At 44.4% G+C, this 26,631-nt stretch overlaps 1 protein-coding gene across 2 annotated transcripts; it reads right to left on the bottom strand.

The window, feature by feature from the left end:
• Window positions 1–4,026: 4,026 nt before the first annotated feature.
• Window positions 4,027–20,906, bottom strand: LOC139747095 (uncharacterized). 2 transcript variants are annotated; one of them, XM_071658912.1, is made up of 5 exons: window positions 20,756–20,906; window positions 7,346–7,571; window positions 6,847–7,085; window positions 6,271–6,382; window positions 4,027–6,113 (listed from the first exon to the last, which is right to left on the bottom strand). In XM_071658912.1, the coding sequence occupies exons 2-5, from the start codon at window positions 7,474–7,476 to the stop codon at window positions 5,336–5,338; spliced, it is 1,260 nt and encodes a 419-aa protein (XP_071515013.1). In that variant the 5' UTR covers window positions 7,477–7,571; window positions 20,756–20,906; the 3' UTR covers window positions 4,027–5,335. The 2 variants fall into 2 exon arrangements, with proteins under 2 accessions (XP_071515013.1, XP_071515014.1); XM_071658913.1 differs by lacking the exon at window positions 20,756–20,906 and adding an exon at window positions 11,130–11,195.
• Between the last annotated feature and the right edge of the window lie 5,725 nt (window positions 20,907–26,631).

A 26,631-nucleotide genomic window follows, 5' to 3' on the forward strand; every position in this document is an offset into this window, starting at 1 on the left:
TGCAGACACTAGTGATTAATCAACTGAGTGCCTTAGTTTATTCTGGCGTGGTTGATTCGTTGGGTTGTATGCATATCAACAGCCAGGGTCATTAGGGTTGCTTTTAGAACGTGTAACTACCACACGGAAAATGGAAACCAAATCCCTCACCACCTTCGGGTATTACAAATAACCCTAAAAGGAGTCATTGATTTATTTACCGCCACCTCTGCCATGGCGCACGATAAGAGAGCGTGATAACGCGTTGTCATCGGCAGACTAGAAAATCACAAACAGGAGAAGCCCCATATCCCCCACGGCCAGTCACTCTCTCTCTCTCTCTCTCTCTCTCTCTCTCTCTCTCTCTCTCTCTCTCTCTCTCTCTCTCTCTCTCTCTCTCGTCACCTGCCGACCGACCTACCTACCTACCTGCCTGCCTGCCTTTCGAGCACTTCACCCAGTGTTGTTGGCTGCCACACCTTCAGCCGAGGGGCTTTTAAGTAAGGCATTACCCTCCCGTCTGCCAAGACCATCCCCCTCTCGCTCGCTGCTGGGTGCATAAGCGAAGCCAAGGGGAGAAGAGCGTTTGTATATGTGTGTGTGTACAAGACATTAGAACCATCATATCAAAGGCTTCTCCGTCAGCTGAAATACGGGTACGCCAAAATGTTAAATGTCTAAGTTAAGATTTGCAATTATTTTCTTTTCTACTCCGGCTTGGGCTATGTTCTCTGTCATATATTTGTTTGGTTAAAGTTTGTTTAGAAAACATGGTTGTCAAAAACTTGTTTGGCAACATATTTATGACGTAAGTATTTGTAATTTATTTTCCTTGAAAATTCTTGAGAATTCTTTAGTAAACATAGTTATTTCATAAGGATTTACTTGTTAAGAATGCATTTGATAGATCGATTCTTTTTATCATTATTCTGTTTAAGATTTGGGATGAAAATAATTTATTTATCAGAAATAAGGAACTATTCATTTGATCAAATTGAGTGAAAATTTGAGAAGAGGCTGTAAGGAGAAAAATCTTTAAACAAGAGAATCGTGGAAGGATACGTTTTGTGAAAATTTGATCCGCAGTAGAGATACTTGAATTTGTCATCTTAATATATCTTTTCGAGTCTCCAAGGAGAATCTGTGGAGTTCATCGATGCATAGATGATGTGCATAAAGCAGAACATTAGCAAAGTGTATGGTTTGTTTTCTTGTCTGTACTGAGAATTCGGCCTCTTTGTCCTCACGCAGTAAAGTTTAGGGAGTTTCTTATGTATGTGGTGACACATACGTTTGGAGTATTCTAGGGGGATAAACGCCTCCCGCTTCCCCCACTGTTTGTTATTATTAATAATTTCATTATTGTTATTATTTCATTCAGAAGTTAGTGAGTTTGGTGATGTTTTGGTGGCAAGAATCCTCGTAAAAATTCTGTGAAATACTAGTTTTGATATCTCGATCATCACTTGGGTGACACTGATCGTGGTATTGATAATGATCATAGTGTTGGTGCTGATAGTGGTAGTAAGGGGTCTAAAGCAGAAGCAATGCCTCCCCCCATCTTTATCCTTAGTACCTTCCTTCTTCTAACCTGGTTTCTCCTGCGTCTTCGACATCCTGTACCCACCCCTCAGACAGCATGGCGACAGTCTTAGCTTTCGGCGTCGGGTATTAATACCGTGTGTTCATCTCTCTCGCCATCTGACTTGAGGTCATAGGAAGTGGGTTGGGTTGGGTTTGGGGGGTTGTCTCTTTATGTATGGTTACTGCTGACGTAGGTTCGGGCTGGACGGCAGTACGACCAACAGCGCGCCGGTAGCGATCTTCCCGACGACTTGTCTGTTGCCAGAAGACATGCAGGTGGAGGAGTGGGTGGTGGGTGGTGTGCCAGAGAGCGCTAATGGGTGCCAACTCCACCCTCCCGCCCGCCCACACACACACGCCCACGCCCTTATAAGGAGCGACACATCAGCCTCAACTCTACATGCCGAAAGTCTCGCGAGAATGTGGAGTTATATGTTGGATATGATGGGGTGCCAAGTGCCACCAAAGGTCGGCCTTGTCTCAAGCTCATGGAAAGTGACAAATATCAGAAGAGTTTCCAATATTTTTCCCTCACGGATCGTTGGGTCATCATTCTGGCTTGCATGTAATCCCGCCATTAGCTACAGTCGTATTCAGAACATTATGTGTACTATAATGTATTATGCAATTTCGTAGTAGTTACTTAATAATCCTCTAAGATAATCAAATCGAGGAAATATCACGTAAAATTTAAATTAATGTTATAGGGAAATAAGGAAATAACTTTTTTTTATATATACGACTTTGTCTTAGTAGTGTTGGGTTGTATTCGCTCCGCAACCCGTGTTCCATATTTGACCTCGGGTTTGTGGTGGGTGTGGAGGCGCCAGCCGTTTTTATCCCTAGACTATGATAATTCACCACCCATTCCTCCCTCATGCCAGGGAGTGGGAGTCACCTCCTGGTGGTGTATCTTATAGATACCCTGGACCATTTTAAGTTGAGAAAACGTCGACTTTTGGACACTTGACTTTTATGCGTTACTGAAATGAGAATAACAACTTAATAACGTCTTTATTTAACTTTAGAATAACTGATCTTTATTCTGTGGTTTTTAGATGTGATCAGTGTAGTTACTGTTTTTATCAATATGTGTTTTTCTATGAATGTTTTTTTTTCATTTCATTGACTGTGCGATAGCTGACGGCGAAGACCCCAATTATAGAAAGAAAAAAGAAAAGAAAGGAATAAGATTACCTTAGACTATTTGTGCTTGCAGATAGTGGTTCTAAGACTTTATGATTTTATAATCATAAAGATTCAAGGGATATGTATGGAATGAGAGCGCGTGTGGTATTATTTAGAACACTTGAAGATCATTTTATTTCTTTTTCGGTCAGTGGCTAAAGACCCCCAGTAGTCGATAGGCCTTAAACCTAAATAACCAACCAACCTACAGATGGCCCAGACAGAGACCATACATGCAGCGAGAGTGTGTGTGTGGTTTTCAAATGATCATGATCACCTGAGAAAGGGGTTTCAAGATTATTTTGCTTGGTGGTTATAACTTGAAGTTGAGGCCTTTCATGACATTGGCAAGCGATGGTAGGCTTGAAGCCCAGAAAACAAAGCTACCTAAAGACACTCAACATGATTATGATTAAGTATATATTCAGATTTTCTGTATCACATTGTGGCTTAAAAGAACATGAATATCGATAGTGATACACAAGTAGGCACATCCTCTTAAAGCCTTTGATTTCAGGCTGTTAGAAGCAAATGTTGCACGAAGATTCGCCAGGTCGAAAAGCTTAGCACGGACTTCTGTCATATGACAGTCCGTTCTCTGAGAGTGTGAGTATGTGTGCGTGTGACAATGGCTGGTTAGTTGGTAACTGGGCTTTAGGCCCGTCGACTCACTGGGTTATCAAGGCCTTCAGTGTCTAATGATCACCACCAATCTATTAATGTTAACCACTTTCCTCAAATGTTCAGGATAATTGAAATACTCACCGTACATTTGAGTCATGTTTGGGACAATGTTTGCTTTGCATGCACACCTGTCCCGTGGGTTTTGTTCCAACAGCTGATGTTACTCACGGCACTTATTAGTGGCTGTGGAGGCCAGGTTCCAAAGACTGTTTGTTGAACTTTTCGTGTTCGTCGATGATGGGTCAAACTGAAACACCCTATATCTGCCACTCTTATCATCAAACACATTCAACAAACCTTCAAAATACTCACTCCATCTCCTCTCATCACCACATATATGGCGACCTGGTTTTGATCGCGACACTCAGTTGTCCGTTCTCCGTCAGCTTATATGATAATGATGATAACAGTAATAATGATGATGATGATAATAATGATAATAATGATGATATAAAGACAGCTGCATGGCTGGACTTGTTGCTTCTTTCATGCATTTAAATTCTTTTTTCCGTCGGTTTAACATTAGTACTCAGTCTCATGTAATGAAGAACTGACTGTAAAATGTGCTTCAGGTGATTCAAAGAGAGGTAATAAATGGTCGATTTTTATTAAAAGCATTAGTAAACAAAAGTTCATAACAGACACTTTGCGTCAAATATTTCGCGGAGCAACTGAAGGAAGATATTGTATAGGCTTATATTCCCGTGGCTCTCCCCCGAAAATAGATTTTTCATTCTTAATGATAAGATCAAGGGCAGTGGTATCGTCTCACCTGAAATGGCAGACTCCAAAGGCTTTTCACTGCGGCTATGAGAGAAACTAGAGGACATAGCCTAGCCGTCTTGAGACCTGAAATATAACCCCAAAATTTTCGACCCAGAAAATATTTACCCCATCGTCCTACATATATAAAAAGAAATATAGAAACCCTAAACGGTAACATCCATGACATGTGTTCTACCATTTTAAACCCTGGCGTTGCCGAGGGTATGAGGGTAGAATTTATGAGGCTGGGGATCCTAAAGTTCCCCCTTACAGAAAACAAGAACCTCTACATTACATACAAGAGGGCGAACGATGGAGGATTTCTTTTAGGTGCTACGGTTTCTGTTCGCACCTACAAAAACCCAGCCTGAACACCCTCCCTCCCTTAAGAAACCTGGGACCTGAACCCTGACGAGTCATGGACCCTTTGCAACTAACAAAAATGGTTAGTAAGCCTAGATAGGAGGCGCGCGAAAGGAGTGTTAACGAGCGTCAGTCTCGACTCTCACTCCGACACACGGCAGGTTCCTCCTATACCCGCGTCCCCTACTTAGCCAGCACTACGCGCGTGGTTACTATGCTAAATATGGTGGACTATCGGTACTCAGATTTAGCATTACTTAAATTGTTAAAATATGCCTGAACACTTTATTTCACTCTGTATGAGTTTGATAGTACAACATCATTAGATTATGTACAATATGTACAGTATGATTATTATTGTATGCATTAACATGATTTCATTTATACGATAGATTTTCAGTTAAATGTTTTTAGCCCTTGATGGATTAAAGAGTTATGCTTTTAGTGATTTATATGAATTCTAGAATGAAGATCCCAGCATACTATGGGGGCAACGTCGCTGTTATCAATACTGCTATACGTAATACGTCACCTTGTCTGATACAGGGCCTTGTAGGTAGACCGCCTTTCTTTCGCTGATAGAATATAAGTCAATTAATTCATAGAGAAGCACTTTACCGACGGAAACGCTTCCAGGTGTTAGAGTCTGATGCATAAACTGTATCAGCGTCATAGATTTATAAGCGACATCAATATAGATTCGGCAAATTGGTCGTATTGGCCAAAAAGGAGAGATCACTTGGATGAATAGCTGAAGACGTAGAGTTCGATCTTATGTCCAGAGGAGAGTGCGGGTGCTGAGGGGGTACCTGGTAACCATGGGGTAGTACCTGGAGGTGTAGGGGTAGGTTGGAACGTACGAAGAACCCATGAGGTAGGCCTTTTCTGGGTACACCTTGTAGGTCCTGTAGACGGTGGAGGGGGACAGTAGGGGTGTCACATCTCTGTGGTACTTGAACGTGTCGTAGTATTTGTCCAGGCTGCTAAGGTAGTCGTACGTCGGGTAGTACCTGTCGTAGTAGTAGGACCTCGGGTATCTGATGGTGTCGTAGTCGATGGTCTTCGCGGTGACTGAAGGCAGCGGGGAAGTAACGGACCTCGCGTACCGCCTGTATGTGTCGAATACCTTAGGGTTGTGAGACAGTTCGTCCTCCACCTCATCGTCGTAGGGAGAGTAGGAGAGGCTTGACCTCCGGGCAGGTGACAGAGACCTCGCGGGACTCCTAGCCCTGCGCAGGGAGGAGTCGATCAGGGGATTGTGCTGGAAGTTTTTGAGAGGTGGCTCGTATCTGTCGACGGAGGTGGATCTGCGGGGCACCACGTAGTTCTTGGTGCTGGTGTAGGTGTCGAGGACCCTGCTGGGCACGAGGGTAAACCTCGGGTAGGCGTTCGGGTTGCGGAACGGGGAGACCTCGCGGTCTGTCTCCAAGACGGGCGAGGCGGGCCGATCCTCAGGGTTGTCGGGCAGGTCCCCGCTGCGCCGGAGCTCGTAATCGAGATCGCACAGTTGGCTCAGGAAGCCCTGGTTGGGGAAGATGTTTCTCTTCTTCCTGTAGGAGGGTTTTTTTTAGTTATGATCGCTGCGCCTGAGGCAGTACATGACATCCCTAATCTACAAAGAAACACGGAAGGTATACAGCATTATCATGATTACGCATAGTATCGTGAACGATGTGTGTGTGTGTGTGTGTGTGTGTGTGGACGTACTTGATGGTAGCGAGAGCAGATTGGACGTTCATTCCACGCTTTAGCATCAGGAAGCCTGCCACCAGTGCTGCAGAGCGGGAGATGCCACACTGGCAGTGTACCAACACCCTACCTGCAACCAAGAGAACACACCTTTTATTAGCTCTCCTTACACCTGCTGAAGTGTCTGTACCTTTCCCTCTGTTCCTCCAACACATGACTGAACAAGGAACAGTGTATCCGTATAGTGCGACGATCATTTCCTGACAAGATTCAATTTAAGTGGGATCAGAACGCTAGAGCTGGAACTGTATATCTTATGACTCGAACATGACATGTTCTGTGTTGGAGAATACAGGGGCAGGAGACAGTTTGCTGTACAGGAAGCAGTGGAAGTAGTAAAGGTTACTATAAGGGAATGAGAGAGGTACTAAAGTTTGCCGTACAGAAAATGAGTTATCCAAACTAGATGTACAGAAACCGAGAGAGAGAGAGAGAGAGAGAGAGAGAAGCGCCTGCTGTGCAGAAAACAGTGAGAGAGAGAGAAAGAGAGAGAGGACTAAAATTTGCTTTACAGAAAACCAGAGAGGCACCAACCTCCCTCCTTGAGAGCGCCGTTGATGAAGTCCGCGGCATCCCGGAGATACGGCTTGATGTAGAAGCCTGGCATGTCCATGGCTGGGATGCCGAGGTACTTGATGCCGCGGAGCTTGGCGTAGTAGGTCGGGGAGGTGCTGACGTAGCCGCCGTAGGCGTGGTTGTTGTGGCCCTGGGCTGCGTTCAGGATGTGGGTGATGCTCAGCTCCTTAACGCTCTGGGTGGACAATGCAGTGTCGCTGCAGGAGGAAAGACGAATTCGGTAGGAGGTCCTGGGGGTGTGTTCCTCATTGTGTGGGAGGACCTGGGATGTGTTCTTCACTGTGGGAGGGCCCGGGATACATGTGTCCTAGGTGTAGGAGGACCTGGGATATATACTTAAGAATCGACCAGTGTGCTTTTACACACACACACAAACACCCGGATACAGAACTCTCTCCTGTACGATACAAATAAGTAATTACAGACAGGGAATTACAAAATGGGTAGTTGCACTCACGCATCGCCCAGCAGGACGCCCGGGAAGACCTCGTCACAGGAATTGACGGGACGGAACCACCTGCCGCCCGAGTCGAGGAGCAGGTCCTTAAGTTCGGCAGTGATGCACCGCTTGATCCTTCGGCGACCCATCCTACTGTTGCTGGCGGCTGCTGGCGAGGAGGACGAGAAGGGAGAATCGAATGTGCCGACGATGGGGAATCGCGAACCAGTCAGCCAGTTGTTCCCTGTGGAAGACAAAGACACGATGAGATGCGTGTGGATGAGATCTTTTTTTTTCTTTTTTTTTTTTTTTTTGCTGGAGGAATCAAGGAAGATATCAAGCCAAGGCAGTTAGATGACATTCGTGCTCACGCGTTCGTGCTGACGAAAATTATAATCCTTGAGCACGACGGTGCGACCCTGGAAGACGACCATGCGATCCAGTAGCACGACAGTACGACCCTTGGGTATGACGACGTGTTCAAGGATTTAAAAATGTAATCGAGAGACTCTGGGCCATAAACGGGGTTAAACGTTCTCTCGCCACACAAGATAGGAGGAAAAGAATATGTCCCAGATCGAGTCACTTCGAGGACAGACCATAAAGTGACAGAGAACACTACATGACGAGGGCTTGGATCACGTGAACCAGCTGCACGTGTTCACCACGTAGGTACAGGACGGTCGAGCGGGTCGAAGACACTGGTCGATGCCAGACGCGTGCGAACCGGATACAGGAACTCAACCTTAGGTTCTCTAGCACACCGAACTTCTACTCTCTAGGAAATAGGACTCTACCCTCTATAGAAAAAGGACCCTACTCTTTTGGAAGTTGGACATGTCGTTCTAATACTTCGACACCTAGTAAGATGAGCCCACTAGAAAACCAGGCCGCCCGCCCCCCAATCTCTTACCAAACCAATCCGTACCTCTGATCATACACGACTCGCTTTCCAGCAAACCACACTTTAGCGACTTCGACTCCGCTTTTTAGCAAGTAAGTTCGACTTTCTAGCAGAACAAACCCCGCTTTCTTACAAGCAGAACTGTACTTCTTCGCCCACCGATGCGTCCGTTGTGGTGAATATGACTCATCTCTCGAGCAAACTGTGTTCTCCTTCCTCAACGAGCCAGAGTCGACCTCTAAACATGCATAACAAACCTCCTCAGTGACGCATCTTCCACCATCACCAGCAGCCAGGCAATGCAAGCCAGTGCCCATCAGAACCCCGCCAAAGCATATCTGTCCTTCCCTAACCACTTTGAATCCCATAATACGATGACTAACGTATACAGAAACGACCAACGTATATCAGAAATAACCTTCGTGTCAAGAAACGAGCTACGTACATCGAAAGAGAATGTAAACAGTGTATGTAAGGAAGGCGTGCCACCATAAGTAGCTCTCTATCATTTAATGGCTTGGGATAGTAAATATGAATTATCATTTCGGCGAATTCCATGAATGAAATAATTCTGGCAAACGTATACGACTGACCGACCGACTGGATATGAGAGTCCAAACTGTCGGGGAAGGTTCCTGTGCCTAGCGCGTTTTAATTTCGCTTGCTCAGCTATGTGCTACAGGTGTCACTGACAGATGTGTGTCAAGTCCCTGAAGTGTCATGGACGTAATCAGCCACCTGTGTCAGCAGGGGATGGCTGTCAGCGGCAGATGTCAGCTGTCATCGCCGGCTCGCCCCACCTGTCATGCCTTTCAACACGTACTCCTGGATGTCAGTCAAGTGGAAATCACTGGTAAACAGAGAATCGAACGGTGAAATACTGCGAAGGAGGTGTTTGATATTGTCTCGTAAGATTATCATATATATATAAGGATGAATTTATAGATAAGTAAAAAAATTAGTTTACAACAAAATGAGTAATTATGCACATAGACGATTAAACTGATGTATAATTAGATACATAAAGTTGGTATCAAATTTTTGTTGACACGAATTAGATGTATAGGTATAAGGTATTACACGAACGGACTGACCTCTGACCTACGCAAAACATTCCGTCGGAAGAGACGTGGAAACAGACATTCGTGAGACGTTCGTGCAATGTTTACTGTGGCTTAAGAACATGTTCGACCATAGGGGGTAGGAGGGTGCAATTACGACTCCCCCTCATCCCCCTCCACACACACACACACACAAGAGAACTCTCTCTCTCTCTCTCTCTCTCTCTCTCTCTCTCTCTCTCTCTCTCTCTCTCTCTCTCTCTCTCTCTCTCTCTCTCGTCAGTAAGAATAGCATACCTCGCACGCATTTACAATTATGTCCCAGACAAAGGACGTGCCACGCAGGGGTTAGCTCGTTTAATCATCATGATTTCGAGAAACATTTTGATTAAGGATGTCAAAAAATTACGACCGGTTTATCTTTGAGGCAGAATGTGCCTCTTCATTTACATATCAGTGTAGGAGGGGGGGATTAAAGGATAATATCACCCAGTCTATCCCATAAGTGATTTAAGATAATGTGTAATGTAAAATTATTAGACTTCATTACCTATTATCACCCTTCTCAACTTGAGGACATTTCCCGCAAGATCTGTGTCTATTTATTAAAAGGAAAAGATAAACTTACTCAACACAGACCCTCCTAAGTGAATTGTTTCACGGGAGACTTTCTTTCATCGCAATTTTTTGTGCGATAGGCAGAATTAGAGCATCAAAATCAGTATGGGTGGCTAAAAACAGTCTGTAAAACTAACATGTAACAGCCGATGTGTTAGAATCATTTACGTGAAAATCAAACGTGACGGCAAAATAGTATTTCAGTACGGCATCATCTGAGATGTGGCCGAGTGTATGCTCCTAATGTACGACTTTGTAGTACTTAATGAGCCGATGTCCGTGAGTGTCCAATTGCTACACTGGTTACGTCTAGCACGGAAAAATAGAGTTGTAATATATCTTTTCCTCTGTGGTGGACAAAGTTATTGCCCGGGATCTACTGCAAGAAGCAGAGTTTTTTTTTATGTTAACGAAGACCTGAATTTCTATTTGTCCTCAACTCTTGACGGTTCATTATTTTCCAAGTCCCTCCACACGTGTAGATAAGATGAGATAGTGTTATCTGGGAATGGAGGAGGCCAGTCATTTGATTGTGGAGAACGACGGAATAGCCGATATTGCGTGTGCAAGGGTTTATAGGTACATGTTTTTCCCACTTATTATAGGAAAGCATGCTACTGTGTGTGTGTGTGTGTGTGTGTGTGAGAGAGAGAGAGAGAGAGAGAGAGAGAGAGAGAGAGAGAGAGAGAGAGAGAGAGAGAGAGAGAGAGAGAGAGAATTAGAATGTTCAAAAGACGACTTAAGTCGTTACCATCGTGTTGGCTAACTGATGATCTATCATAAGCACCTGGGTGTATGGCCTCCACTCTTCTTTCTAAGAAGGTTGTGGCTCGACACGAAAGTCCTCACGGAAGAGACGACAAAAGTAGAACGTAGAAAACTTCATGGGATGAAGGAGGAAGAAGAAGAAAAGATGAAGAATTTACGGCATCTTAAGAATGCAAGGGGGGAGAAAGAAAAAATAAACCAGCCTATTCGTTTTTACAACCCAGTCTTTCACCATCTTGGCCACGACGTGACGACCCTTCTGTACCAACTGCTGAGAGAGAACCACTTACTGAGAGAACCCCCCCCCCCTCGCCGAGATGGCCCGCTCCTGAGAGAACCAGCTGCTCAGATCACCTGCTGATGAGAGATCCACCTGCTGGGAGAACCAGTTCCTGAGGGAACCAGCTCCTGGGAGTACCATCTGCCAAGAGAACTGTCTGAGAGTTCTTACCTCAGCCCATCCTCAGTGAGTGTGTGTACTGAGGAAATTCCCTGCTGCTTACATGGCCCCAGGGCAAGGTGACTGTCGACAGCTTTTCCTGATTTAGATTCAAAACCAGTTGTATTGGCTTGCCCCAAGGTCGTGGTTCCCCACAGATGTGGTGCCAAAAGAACCCAGGTGTATGTATGCATGTGTTTGTATACGTTTGTGTGTGTGTGTGTGTGTGTGTGTGTGTGTGTGTGTGTGTGTGTGTATGATAAGTATTTTACTTCATGTGTCACGGAAAATTTTAAACTCGTGTTGCTTCGTCTCTTAACCTTGTATTTGTGTACCATGACTATACCGCTGTGTGTTTGTGTACCATGTCTTTACTCGTATGTATTCATGAACACACACACACACACACACACACACACACACACACACACACACACACACACACACACACACACAGTCTAACCTGAGCCAGGTACCCTTTTATCGACCAGCCTCGAGGGAAGGACGAACGCAGGGGTTGGGTGTGGGTCGACTCCAGCACACCATGATTAGAACCCTCTCTGTTTGTCTAAATACGTCTCATTATTTATCTTAACAGAACATGGGATGGGGAGGTGTTTCTTTTATCACTCATCAGGCACCAAACCACAGAACATCCTGTGTACAGAAAGTAGAGACACTAGAATCTTATACACCGATATTGAACACCCTTCGGCTACGATTATCAAGTAACAGCGAGGAAACCAAATAGGGTAGTACTGGAAGACCTTTTGATCATGGTAGCCATACCAAATAACTAAGTAATTTGCACTTCAGTTCCTCAATGGCTGAAGATATTCAGACCAGGCAAAAGATCGTGGGCGCCGGAGCTCCACAATAAACATATATGATTTAGGTCATCGTTGATAACAACTTTTAGTTGTGAATGTCATTGAAACAGAGTCTGATGATTGGCCACAGAAAGAGAGGGACGAGTGAGGACATGGTGAAGAGGTCATTTGTAGAAGTGACCGGTCGTTTGATGCACGGTGTCGTAATCCAGGTCACATTTACGTTCGTCTAAAGTTAGAGAAGAAGGCTAATTACCATTACATCTATGATGTAATGGTAATTAGGTAGTTAACTGGCAGACTTGCTCATCTACTATGCAATGTTTGTTCCCCTGGTACCACCCTGTACTAGTGGGTAATGGTTCCTCCCTTGTTACGACACCAGACTAATGACTGATGTCTGCTCCTCTGATATTATCTTGTGGCCAGATAGCCCACATCTGTAAACTCGCCACGGTTGAAACAACGCTTCTCATCCCCTCAGTGATGAAATCCTCTCCGTCGGACGTGGATGCTGCCACGGATCAGAGAACGCGTGGCAGGTAGACCATGGCATTGAGAGCCACCGTGGAATGTCGCTCCAACGCCCCCGGGGCACTGACGATGGAGCATCTCAAATATGTCTTCCGTCCTGATGCTTCAGTCGGTGTGGAATGTGTGAGGCTTTAACACGCGCAGACCAGATTACAAGGGTACCACGAAGTGATGCTCATAGTCTCACCACACACCTCTTGGCAAGTGGTCCCCCGTCTGGTGGACGTGGATGGCTCTCTAAGCGCTGCAGGAGCCCCATAGAATAAGGATCCACAAGAGGACGTACTTGTTCACATGATAAATAATTCTAAGAAGGTATATGGTAAATGAGCTGAAGGCACAAAGGGAAGAAGAAGAAGAAGACTTCAAAAGAGGTGGATAGATATGGTGAGAGACGAAATCAAGGTGGACTAATCTATACATTGAAAGGTTGTGATAAGAACAGCGAATTATAGCCCAACTCACAGAACGATGTCATTCTAGACTCTGATAATCCCATACCATCCCTTGTGGAGTTGGTTATAGGTGTTAACATCAACCATTTCTCACTCTATCGACAGAACTGCCAGTGTCTGCCTGGTAGATAATCAATCCTGTTGATGAAGCCGCAAGTCCGTGTGTGTTCGTAGTCCCTTGAAAGCAAATGACCTCTAGGAAGACCGACACCTGTGCTAAAGTATTCTTATCTCATCTAGAATTATACGTTATTAGATTGAACGACCATTAAGAATTATAGGTTCTTCAGCCAGAGCCCCTATACCATGCTCTAGATATGCCACTTACAGAACCTGGTGTTAGTTTTGAAGAAGACTCACAAGGGGAAGATCCCGGTGAACTTGGCCGTCGTATCATTGATCGACGGTATTAACGTACCCTCGCCATTGTCGCTCGGGGGAAACATAAACAAATGATGAGGTTCACATTACACAAGAGTGCGAGGATGTATCATCTGCGTGTGGGGTCATGTTTTTTGTTGTGATATCTGTTTTACGTATTCAACATCAGTCTTTTGAATATATATATATATATATATATATATATATATATATATATATATATATATATATATATATATATATATATATATATATATATATATATATTTCTATGAGTCCACGGGGAAATGAAACACGATAAGTTCCCAAGTGCACTTTCGTGTAATAATCGCATCATTAGGGGAGATACAAGAAAGAAATATAACAGTCTGAGAGGTAATGTGGTGTTGGTATTTATAAGAAATTGTCCACAATTCCCCTCTCGTGACTGTTTTCATTTATGATCCTGATTAATGATTATAAGTTAGCTATCGTGATGATTACTGGAGTCATATGCACTTGGTGCCGGACCGAGTCATCTGCAAATGGACACCGATCAGAATATTCGTGTTACTGGTGATTCAGGATTCGTTTAATTTTGAAATTCACACGGTTAAAGAACTCTTGATCCCCCCCCCCCCCCCGCCCTGATTGTGGCTGTGAAACCCGATTCATGACGCCTTAAGTGAATCATGAACCACGATCCATCGAGCCTCTATTTACGAACCATTAGTTTTCGTTCCTCTGATGATCCACGACCAATGAATCTTCGGACTCTGAATAGTTAATGAACCATGTATCTTCGAACGTTTAATGGCTCATGAACCTTGAACCTTCAGGCGTCAATTGGACTGTGTGCCATGAACCTTCAAAACAGAGCTGCTCATAAACCATGAACCTTCGAACCTTACTTAATTTCTGAACCATGATTCTCTACATTTTGAACATCCGAACCATATTTACGTATTCCAGCGACTCAGAGCGGGCAATCATCTGTTTCAAAGGGCATGAAATGAACCAGATTCCTCATTGCCTCATGGATGAAAGCTTTAGGTATAGATTAACTCATTCACTGTCCATGAAAACTGACAGAAGAAACGGGATTAAAGTGAATTATTACCTGAGATTATCCTGAACACGGAAGAAAAAAAAATGACTTTTCATCATCCTTACTTACGTGTATTGAGAATCAAACTTTCCCTTTTATACAGGAAGAAGCTGCTGGTGTGATTGGTCACTTAGATGACGTTATTAATGCGATCGTGTGGCGACCTTGCGTGACTCCAGCGAACGTGTTAGTTGAGTCGCTCGGCCAGCCCGGGCAGCCATCGACCGCTGGGCTGCTATAACCATCACAAGCACACACACACACACACACACACACAGGTCTCGGGACACGATGCAAGACTGACAAGACCTGGGGTGAACGCGAGAGCGCGTCGGTGCCCTTGCGTACACAGCGTCTGAGAGCGTAATGGTGCAAACAGACAAACGCAACTCAGCAGCTCAGCAACAGAAATCCTGTTTAGATGTATATTTAATTACGATCCTCTGCTTCGTTCTTCTAAGAACTGTTGTTGCATCTATAACCCGTTATTCGTTATTGATAATCAATTATTTTATAGTTCCTGCTGCATCGAATCATCTATTTGCGATCATATATTTGTGATTATAATTCATGATCACCTGTGTGTGGCTGCCCATTGTATAATCACCAATTTGTGATTATCTGATTGTGACTGCAATTTGCGAATACGTTTCTTTGAAATACGTATTTGTAATCCAACATATATGATTATCAGTTTATCATCGCATATATTTCTACAAACGTACGGAAATAATAAGCTTCATTTGCATACTCGTTCTAAATCTTTCGTGTTCGGGTCTGCATAAGTTGCGTTGGCAAAAATGCGTCTTACTCCTGCTTTGTTGTACGTGTTCGAGACACTTACCAGATTTAGCATAATTTGCATGACATGTGAATTTACATATCTAATGTTACGTGTTAGTATTTAACTTTGTATCTCATTAAGCTTATTATTACTTACTCACGTTTTCAGAATTAACTTCGTATCTAATTAAACTCATCATTATTTATTCTCATAAGATTACAAGATATTTGTAGAATTGCTATTTTTTATTGTTCTCTTCATTATTACTTTAATCTTTTTCTTCAGTAACTCCCAGCTAGATGTATACGTTCGGTCTCACTCTCACTATATCTGCTTGTTATCTCTACATCTCATTCCTTCGTTCTGCATTTTTTGTCCACTTTCCGCTTCTCGTATCCCATTTTATTCCCCTAGTTCTCTATCATTCATACTTTTCTTACCCCATTTCTCTATTATTCACCGAATTCTTACCACCTTTTGAATGTCCCTCTGTTATCTGGCGTCTGTCTGGGGCCTTCTTTCTTCCCTCCTTTGTTCTGTTCCTCTTTCGTCTTCATCCCTATGGTAGGTAGCCCCCGTCTTCCACGGCAGCTGGGGGGTTGTAGAGCACCCAGCATGGGGATATGATCCCAAGCTCCCCGTATTAGGCTGGGCTTTGGGTGTGGCACTCTTCTTTCCTCTCACTAAAACTAAGAATAGTTTCCCTTAACCTCGACGGTGTGAGGAGACCGCCTCTCTCTCTCTCTCTCTCTCTCTCTCTCTCTCTCTCTCTCTCTCTCTCTCTCTCTCTCTCTCTCTCTCTCTCTCTCTCTCTCTCCCTGCTGGTATTTCTGTATTGTTCTTGGGGATGGTATGTGTAGAATTGCCAATAGCATTTGTCAAGTACTTGCTTCGCTACTATTGTTGGATTGCTGTTTTTTTTTCTTGTGTTATTTATTACGTTCAAGACGGCTGTTAATATTATTGTTGGTGCTGCTGTTATTATCATTATTATTATTATTATTATTATTATTATTATTATTATTATCATTACCACTTGACCCCTTGAGCACGACGGTATGACCTTTGATCACAAACATGAGACCTTTAGGTATTGATGTCTTGGCCTTTGACATGACCCTTAAAGGTCCTATTAGCGTGCTCAAGAGGTTGATTGACCATATATATATATATATATATATATATATATATATATATATATATATATATATATATATACAGTTGCCTTTCACTCCCTCCTTGGCCGGGCAACATAATTAACTGCTTTCATGTGGTCCTGAAATTATGTGTTATTCGGTTATTACAGGTAATACAGTAACTGGATACACGGTATGATCTATCGGCGACGCCTCAGATACATTCAGTCGGGTACTTTGCCTGATCTATCGGTGATGCATCAAATACAGTAGATACAGATACTCCTTATGGTCTCTCGGTGATGCATCAAATACAGTAGTTGGGCACGCTGTACGGTATGCCGGCGTTACAGCAAATACAGTAGCAGGATACATCGCATGACATCACTGTTTGACCACTGCCCTGGTCTCCTGACACATCACGTGCCACACCACACATATATTGTCTCTGCGATACGTAGCTCCCACGCTGAGCGGCTGGTCCCCGGGTCTGAACCACGCGGGAATCGTGGCCCCCTTGTGTGTTCATGAACCACTTCTGGGCCCATATAACTGGCTCGCTGGTATGATTCGGGGTATTCTTCGCTGTGGTTCACTGGTGGGTTTGAAATACTCGTTTTCACCCTCATAACCCAGAAAGTAAATCATCTTTCTCACACTGCGAAGCTTCATATCCAGCTCAAACTCGCTCACACACGCCAAGGTCACAAGACCCGTGGCCTGATTTTGGGTTACCTAACTACCTAACTTACAAGCTAGCTGGCACGGGGCTCACAGTAGACTAGCTCGATGTTCTGTTACTCACAAGGACACACTCGTTTTTCTCACATACGCACTGACTTGACTCACCAAAGTGTCTCAGCATAGACGGACTCACACACCAATTCGGTACCCTTACTCACATGCTTGCTGACCTCACTCACAGACAGGCTCAGGCATTAGAGAAACACACACACACGCACACACTCACACACACAGACGCACACACTCACACGCGTGTAGAATCCCCTTCTCACACCGTAAAGATAAGCAACTACTGATGGGTAATTACGCACATTGTGGACAGCAGTGGTATGGAACTGTGTGTTATTCGGTTATTACAGGTAATACAGTAACTGGATACACGGTCTGATCTATCGTGACGCATCAGATACATTTAGTTGGGTACTTTGTGTGATCTATCGGTGACGCATCTAATACAGTAGATACACTTCAGTTCGTAGATCCACTGGCCTGACTCGCACAATAGCCAACCCGGTGCCTTAGTATTCACCCTCTATCGCTCAGAATCTACAGTAATTCCCTGCGTGAAATTCATGTTAGATTATGCATCACTGTCATTCATCATTCTCGTCCGAGGGGGAGCAAGAATACTGGCCACGTATCTTCTGCGTGTCGTAGAAGGCGACTAAGAGGGGCAGGGAGCAAAGGATGGGTAGGGAGAGTGTGTTACGAAAATCCCTCCCTCCAGTACGAACACTTTTCCCAGAAGTAGGAACTAAAGAAGGAGCCAGGCGAGGAGTGCTTTTCCTGGTGGCTCAGTCGTCTGTTACTGACGCTACCTCGCTGAGGTAAGACAGCAGGAGCTGGCATCCTCATTGACAAATCTTTTCCTACGTTTTTTTCTTTGAATTAGAGGTCATCTCCTCTGGTCAGAGGTCATCTCCTCTGGTCAGAGGTCATCTCCTCTGGTCAGAGGTCATCTCCTCTCGTCAGAGGTCATTTCCTCTCGTACTTATTCGTTTCAGGATTGCTGAACACACCAGCAGGATCGATACAGTGGTAGCAATCCGTGGTTAGCGTTGGAGGTGAGCGGTACATATGTGGCCATTCGATGTGTTAAGGTTGGACGGAGAATATAACAAGAGAGAACACTGTTTGTTTGTCCTGGGGGAGATTACCGAATCCAGCTGCGTTTACTTGTCAAAACGACTTTTCGGACTGCGTTACGACCGTTGGGCACGTCGGTACAGCCCTTAAGCATGACGTTACGACCTTTGAGCAGGACGTTACCACCTTTGAGTACGGCGGTACGACCCTTGAGCACGACGATGCTACCCTTGAACATCATGGTGTGACCCTTGAACACGTCGGTGCGACCCTTGAACACTATGGTACGACCCTTGAACATTATGGTACGACCCTTTAGCGATTGGCCAAAGGCCAGGCCTTCATCATCAAGATTCGCACCTTCGTGTATACGGATCGTACCGTCGTTGCTCAAGGATCGTACCGTCGTTGCTCAAGGATCGTACCGTCGTTGCTCAAGGATCGTACCGTCGTTGCTCAAGGATCGTACCGTCGTTGCTCAAGGATCGTACCGTCGTTGCTCAAGGATCGTACCGTCGTTGCTCAAGGATCGTACCGTCACACTCGAGAAGTGGGGTGGACCTAACCTAACCGGTCATTAACACTGTGTACCAATCAAATGCCTGAAATTACCTTAAATGCCTGAAATTACCTAAAAAAAAAAAGAATCGTAATCACTGGCATATCCACCAATTCCCTTAACACGTTTACCCAACAGACCAACACGAGAATGTCTCACTATTAAACCGGACGTAACGTCGACTCAACGTATTCACACATACTGTGTATTCACCGCCAATATTCGACAGATGCCTTCGTAATCGACATGGGGTTATTGACGACACTGTCGATAGAAGGCAAGACTGCCTTTCACTCGAATTATTATATTAGAGCCTCGATTTCAATATATATATATATATATATATATATATATATATATATATATATATATATATATATATATATATATATATATGTATATATGAGTAACCCATGGACGTTTTCGTTGCTCCCTCTTGCGTGATAGAGGACAAGAGATATTATTTATGGTCAATGCCTCGGTGGCATCCAGCAGCAACTATGGTTTATGATAATCAGTAGAGAGACGTAACCTCAGCCTTATGTCCTTGTTAGGCGGGGGTTGGGTGGGGAGGGTGGGTAGGGGTTTCTGTGGGGGTAAGAGAGTGCCAGAATAAACATAGGTTCGAACCCCACACAGACATTACCAACCTCTGATTCACAGCAACCAACGTCAGCTAGATAAATTAGTCGTGTGTAAAGATGAGTAATTATGTAGATGATTATCATAATAATCTGTAATGAGTGGTGGGAACTCGCACAATCTGACACCCTCCAGAGGCAATGTATGACTTACCATAAGTTCCTGTTACCAATATTATGAATTTTGTACTTCAAATATTGGTAGATTTTAACACTCTAAACACCACGGTACGACCCTTGAACATCACGATACGACCCTTGAACATCACGATACGACCCTTGAACACCACGATACGACCCTTGAGTACGACGGTACGACACTTGAACACCACGGTACGACCCTTGAGCACGATGGTACGACCCTTGAACACGACGGTACGACCCTTGAGCACGATGGTACGACCCTTGAACACGACGGTACGACCCTTGAGCACGACGGTACGACCCTTGAGCACGACGGCACGACCCTTGAGCACGATGGTACGACCCTTGAGCATGACTATACGACCCTTGGGTAGGATGGCCTGGCCCTTGACCTGAGGCTTATGTAACCAGTTCGTGATACGGATATAGCATGTTACGTGTCTGGCATCCGAGTGAAAACGAAAAAAAATCTCACGCAGTTCGAACCTTTAAGTCAAAGCGAGACAATCTAGACCAGTCTCGCGGGTTTTTTTTTTTTCTTACGCATAAATATAACAGGTATTTTGACGCTGCTACATTAACTGTTCTTCTGGGAGGTGCGTAAGCCTTGTGAAGCCAGACCATTAAAGTTATCAGTCCCAGGTAACTCAACACACGGCGCGGGCGAAACAGTTTGATTCGAAAGACATAATCCACCGCTGGGGGGTCCTCCTCGTCAGTCGCTGGTCCTCTGCCACGCTGCCTCGACCACATCCTCGCCACACTCACCACCATGGTCGTCCTCCGGCACCACAGACACCACCACCCTGTCGCTATGGTATATTGACGTGGCCATATATCACCACCACCCTCCCCCAAGGGTGATCTCACCCACGCCATACAGTCCGATCAACACACACTGGACGCACGGTTGTCGGCTTGGATTGTCCTCCGTCTCCCCTGTAGTGAAGACGGCCCGCGTTCTCAAGCGCCCATTCCTCCGGCAGTTTGACTCAACCTTAGCTCTCGAACTGACGGTGTTTCAGCGCCACTTCGTGGGCAGGTAAGGTGCCCCTCGACCGACCAACCACTCTTGACAATGAGGCAGATGACCACCTCGGGTGATGGAGATGAGAACACTGAAAATTTCCCCCTCTCCTGTTACCCTCCCTCCCTGCCTTCTTTTCCATCCTCCCTCCCTCTCTTTCTCCCTCCCTCCCTTCCGTCCACCTCGTGTGTGTGTGTGTGTGTGTGTGTGTGTGTGTAAAGCAACAGCACCTGAAGTTGACACTCGAGGAGGGATTCGTCCGCGCTGTCGGCACAGAGGGTCGAGACTGACTGAAGCCTCGCGCTCCCCTCGCTCTCCCAGGAGCCAGCGACGGCCTCTCCCCACGCTCACCCGCCCCCTCACACACACACACACACACACACACACACACACACACACACACACACACTTCCTCAAGTAATCTAACTTAAAATCTATTAAATCTCTTGATTCCCTTCCCGTCGTATCATTGAGTATTCACGGCCTTTATTGCATCAATAACGTTCTCTCAGTCAAGATTTCTGCCTTATTACAGAAGACGACCATGACCCAGCTTGTTTAGTGCCTTGAGGGTTTGTTGCCCGAACTGGCAACAACTTTGAGAGTGAAAGCCTCGCCTCCCCCCCATCCCCCCAGGTATCGTTGTTGCCATCTTGAGCCGTGGTTAATTACCCCCTCTGATCACATAGATTATGGGTAAGGGAGGAAACGTAATTATATGGGTGAGAGAGAGAGAGAGAGAGAGAGAGAGAGAGAGAGAGAGAGAGAGAGAGAGAGAGAGAGAGAGAGAGAGAGAGTAGTAGTAGTAGTAGTGGTGGTGGTAGTGGTAGTAGTAGAAGTAGTAGTAGTAGCCCTAAGAGATGACATCTAAATGTCATTTGACGAGTACAACGAACAGTTAGGGGAAAAGATGGATTAGATGAATGATATTAACGGAAAACAATGGGTAGATGATGTAACAAGGAGAAGATAAATAGAAGATTAAAAGAACGTAAAATTGCCTCCATTGTATGTGTGTGTGTGTGTGTGTGTGTGTGTGTGTGTGTGTGTGTTTACTATTTGTGTGTCATGGGGGATGCGCGTGATTTAGTTATTATATTCTTTACTAACTCCTATACATGGCCATAATTGTTATACCTTCCACACCTCCGTATCGCCCTCTTGGCAGTAGCGAAGCGTGGCATTTCATATTTGGGCATATATCTCATGTGCTACGACATTTTGATTGTTTCAATTGGTTTTTAATGGTCGTTATAAAACTTGAATATATATATATATATATATATATATATATATATATATATATATATATATATATATATATATATATATATATATATTCCTATGAGTCCACGGGGAAAATGAAACACGAAAAGTTCCCAAGTGCACTTTCGTGTAATAATCACATCATCAGGGGAGACGCAAGAGAGAAATATAACAGTCAGTTGATATACATCGAAGAGACGAAGCTAGGACGCCATTTGGTATACATGTGATTGTCCAAAACAATTGTTTATATATATATATATATATATATATATATATATATATATATATATATATATATATATATATATATATATATATATGACTATAAAAACATGCTTGACAACTGGTGTTTTTTTCATAACTGGCCAAACATGGACAGAACCATGGTGGTGGCTGGGGGTGGCCATACCCGACCTTTGCTTATAACGGCGGTATTTTGGGAATTACCTAAAATAAACACAAGATAACAGCTGTGTGTTTGGGGCCTGCACCCCACTGGCTGGTCAGGGAGAGAGAGACACGCACAATTGTGGTCTGTGTGTGCGTGTCTGTCTGTGTGTGTGTGTGTGGTGGTGTCTGTCAGATGGGGAGATGTGTGTGACTGCTATGTTTGTGTTGCATTTGTGTTGTTAACTCGTATATATGTACACACACACACACACACACACACACACACACACACACACACACACTAACTCAAACTTACCAGGTACTCATTTGTTGACCAGAGGAGAGGGAAAGATGAACAGGTGGGATTGGTGAGGGTGCCAAATGCCTCGCCCAGGATTCGAACCCATGCTAGTCCGCGCTGATTCGTGGTCAGTAACGCTAACGATTACACCATGGAAAAGACTGTGTGTGTGTGTGTGTGTGTGTGTGTGTGTGTGTGTTCGAACCCAAGATAGTCCTGACCCACAGTGATTTCGGCAAAATCATTTTAGCGCCTTATAAAACGCTGATACAACAATACACCTTAGAAAATGAATACAAAGTGAGGAGAACAGAGTACGGATGAAACACCTGTCGTGGCAACAAACGACGGAATAGAATGCAAACACTCCCCAGCGAACAGTATTACCAGCGAGTAAACACGACAGTAAAATGCACCCAAAGGAATCCTGTTGTCTTCTGCTACTGAAGGGAGGGAGGAGGAGGGGAAGAGGAATAACCAGGTGACGGGCCAAACACCTTGCTGGTTGCACCACTCCAGGATAGACCGTGTGTATCCGACCTTCTTTCCCGCGTAGCTGCAAATATGTGTCAGGTAAACAAACAGGTTGTGAGTGTAAACACACTCTCCCTCGAGGGTGAGACCAGGTTTCTACCCAAAATGTTCCTTTAACCGCGATCTTTACACTCATCATTTTGTTCCATCTTGTAAGATTACTCATGTGTGTGTCGTGTGGACACGGTACAGTCTCGTGGAGAGGGGTTGGTGCTGCGAATGGGACATGAGCTGCATAAGTATAGTATGGTGAGTGATCGTATATAATGTGTGTGTGTATGTGTGTGTGTGTGTGTAGTTCTGCAATTGTAGGCCTCCCATCTCTCGACCTTGTGTTCTGAGTATATGGCTGAGAATTCCCTTCTTAACCCCAGCAGGGATCATATTCTAGTTTGCTAGTCCATGATTCTGACACGAAAAAGATGTATGGGATTTAGTACTCGTGTATGGGTTAGAGAGAGAGAGAGAGAGAGAGAGAGAGAGAGAGAGAGAGAGAGAGAGAGAGAGAGAGAGAGAGAGAGAGAGGAATTTATCCCTTCTGGTTGAGAGAAGGTGAAGGAGACATGTTCTCATTCATGCCTCAGGAACCAACGAGAGGAGACCCAGCGGCTTTGTTGGTCTTGCTGGGGTGGTCCGTTCTTGACGCACTCGCCCTCTTGTCTTTTAACTAACCTCGTACTTGCCAAAGGACGTATGTGTGTGCATTCACAGACCAACAAACATTTATCTGGGTTTGATTAACTATGCCAGGAACAAATGGTATGTTTACATAGTAAGAGAACCGTTGTATAGTTCTAGTCTTTTTATTTCGAATTGTCATCTTGTAGAAGATACAACATTCATTATTTCTCCCAGGTAGAATTCCTTCGAGAAGTACATCGGGTACAGCAACAAGATCAATGACTGTTGTGGAACGTTAGTTTGTCACTGAAGCGTCCCGAACTCTGCTTCGTGGGACTTCGAAGCATCGAGTGAACGAATGCTCTAAACAGCAGCAGTTATTGCCTCGTATACAACATACAGTTCAGTACTTAATGATATGCTGATAATTGCATTATAACCACGTTGGCTATTATTATCACTAGTGCTAAATAAGAGTCGGATACTGAAGAGTGCTTGAAGCCTAGCGGGTACATTTCAATAGGTACTGAGAGTTGAAAGAAAGGCAGGAAGAACCGCGAAGCTACAGAGTCCAACTGTGGCCACCTTAACCTCTGACCTTGTGAAGGGTGGCCACACCTGGTGGTGGATCAGTCCACCCGGTACACCCCGCCACGTAGTCTTATCCTCGCCTATACACAACGTGTGCAAACTGGTGCAGGAGGACACACGTGAAGACACCATGTGCCGACCACACCATGTGTCCAGCGCGTACTCACTGAAGTGGTTTGTAGCAGCGTGTGGCGGAGGAAGAGAAGGAGGAACACAACGAGAGAGAGAGAGAGAGAGAGAGAGAGAGAGAGAGAGAGAGAGAGAGAGAGAGAGAGAGAGAGAGAGAGAGAGAGAGAGAGAGAGGAGTGTGTGTGTGTGAGGATTCGCCAGGTCAAGCATGTTAGGACGACTGTAGCTAACATCCCGTCCTGTGTGTGATGGCATTTCTACTCCCTACATAAAACACGTTCATCATATACTACTACCTTTCAGTGTAGGATCCGTGCAGTAGTAATATGATGATGTTAATCAGTAGTGTACTGAGCACATTGATGGCGGAGATGTTATGGTGCGAAGGACTTCCATCACCAGAAACACCAAATAATGTTCTTTCTGGCTTTAAGATATGACAGAGATCCAACAAGGGGTTGCCCGTCCTCCGTTCTCTTAAGGAAACGCTTTATGAAAGCATCGCGAACGGTATTTGCATAATCCGTCACGTATTTTTTTTAGCCAAACGTGAATCTGATAATCGTCAGAAATGATTGTATTACCGTTTGTTTATTTATCTAAGATGCAGAGGTGACAGAAGTAAGGCTGAGCTAGGCTTTGGGCTAAGGGGGAGGGGGCTTGAAGGTCGCACTGTCATCATTTTTAGAAGTAAGGGAGGAATACTTATTGATACTTTAATGAAATCTCTGTATAAGCGCATGTAAATCGGGTGTATATCCATGCGAACTGTCTCCGCTATTTAGTTATATTTGCCTATTCTTTTTTATATCAGTATTGGTTCTGATTATTTTCAACGTATCATTCTTTTGATTGGTCGTGTGTGATTACGTCGAAGTCCATTAATCATGTTTAATGACATTTGACTTTATATGGATTAGTCGAACGTGGGGTTGGTAAAGAGCAGAGTGGGCGGGCATTCTAAGGGGTGCTGTGGGTGTATGGGGCGGCCGTGGCAGAGTGGATGGGTGCTAGTAAAGTGGGCGTGCGTGTGGGTGGGGCTGCTGGCGACGGTGTGTGTGTGTGAGAGAGAGAGCCACATATAGAGACCACGAACCCAACACGTCACGTTTCAAAACAAGCCACACAACTCTCGTCTCGTGTCTCGGCCAAATTTCGGTTTTTATCAGACTGCATCTGAGCCAAATTTGGCTTTTTTTTGTTTGTTTCTTATCTGGCCTCAGCTGGAGTTCTCCAGGGAGTTAGGATAGCGTTTTCTTTGCTTATTTTTCTTCATATGCAATTTTGTTTTTTGGGCTGTTGATAGACCGAAGCTCAAACAACCAACCAATTATTACCACGAAGCTGTTCCTTAGAAATGGGTACTTTGGTGTGTATATATATATATATATATATATATATATATATATATATATATATATATATATATATAATTTAATTATTATACTTTGTCGCTGTCTCCCGCGTTAGCGAAGTAGCACAAGGAAACAGACGAAAGAATGGCCCAACCCACCCACACACACGTCCACACACGCACATATACATACCTATACATTTCAACGCACACATATATATATATACATACATAGACATATACATATATACACATGTACATATTTCATACTTGCTGCCTTTATTCATACTTGCTGTTTGTTGCCTCTATTCATTCCCGTCGCCACCCCACCACACATATATGGCCTTGATTAACGCATCCAGTTGCCCTCATAGCCCCCACTGCAAATAATGACTGCGAAAGGTAGACATTTGAAGCACCGTTCCCGAACAGACGATAGATCACCACCACTCACCCAGATCTTAATTGAGGTGTATCGTCTGAATGGACCTCTCTCGTGAGTATCAGAGCGCTAGGCAAAACCCCACCACGCAGGTACTACATTGACCCCAGTGTACACCATTATGACTGGACATGGCGTTACAACTCCGTGAATTAACTCGTTGAGAAATGCTTCTTCTTTGTTGTCTCCTGTCCACACGTCTTGTACTCCCGGGCGCTACCCAATGTGAGTGAGAGTTTTAGAAATAGAACACTGAAACACACTAGAAATGGTTCCCGCAATATTTGGCAGTGTTCCGTCTCTTGTACTCCGACTTTCTATTGATTTTTTAACACTCTGGTATTTATATTTTCTGTGCATAAGTGTTCTCCTTTCATATGTGCAGAAGCTGTTCCAAACCTCACATTTCTTCTAATTCTACAACGTTAGTTTTATATTATTATTATTTATTTTTTCGTTTTATACCTGCTTGTCC

This window comes from Panulirus ornatus, chromosome 67, assembly GCF_036320965.1.
Source record: "Panulirus ornatus isolate Po-2019 chromosome 67, ASM3632096v1, whole genome shotgun sequence".
Classification (NCBI taxonomy): Eukaryota; Metazoa; Arthropoda; class Malacostraca; order Decapoda; family Palinuridae; genus Panulirus; species Panulirus ornatus.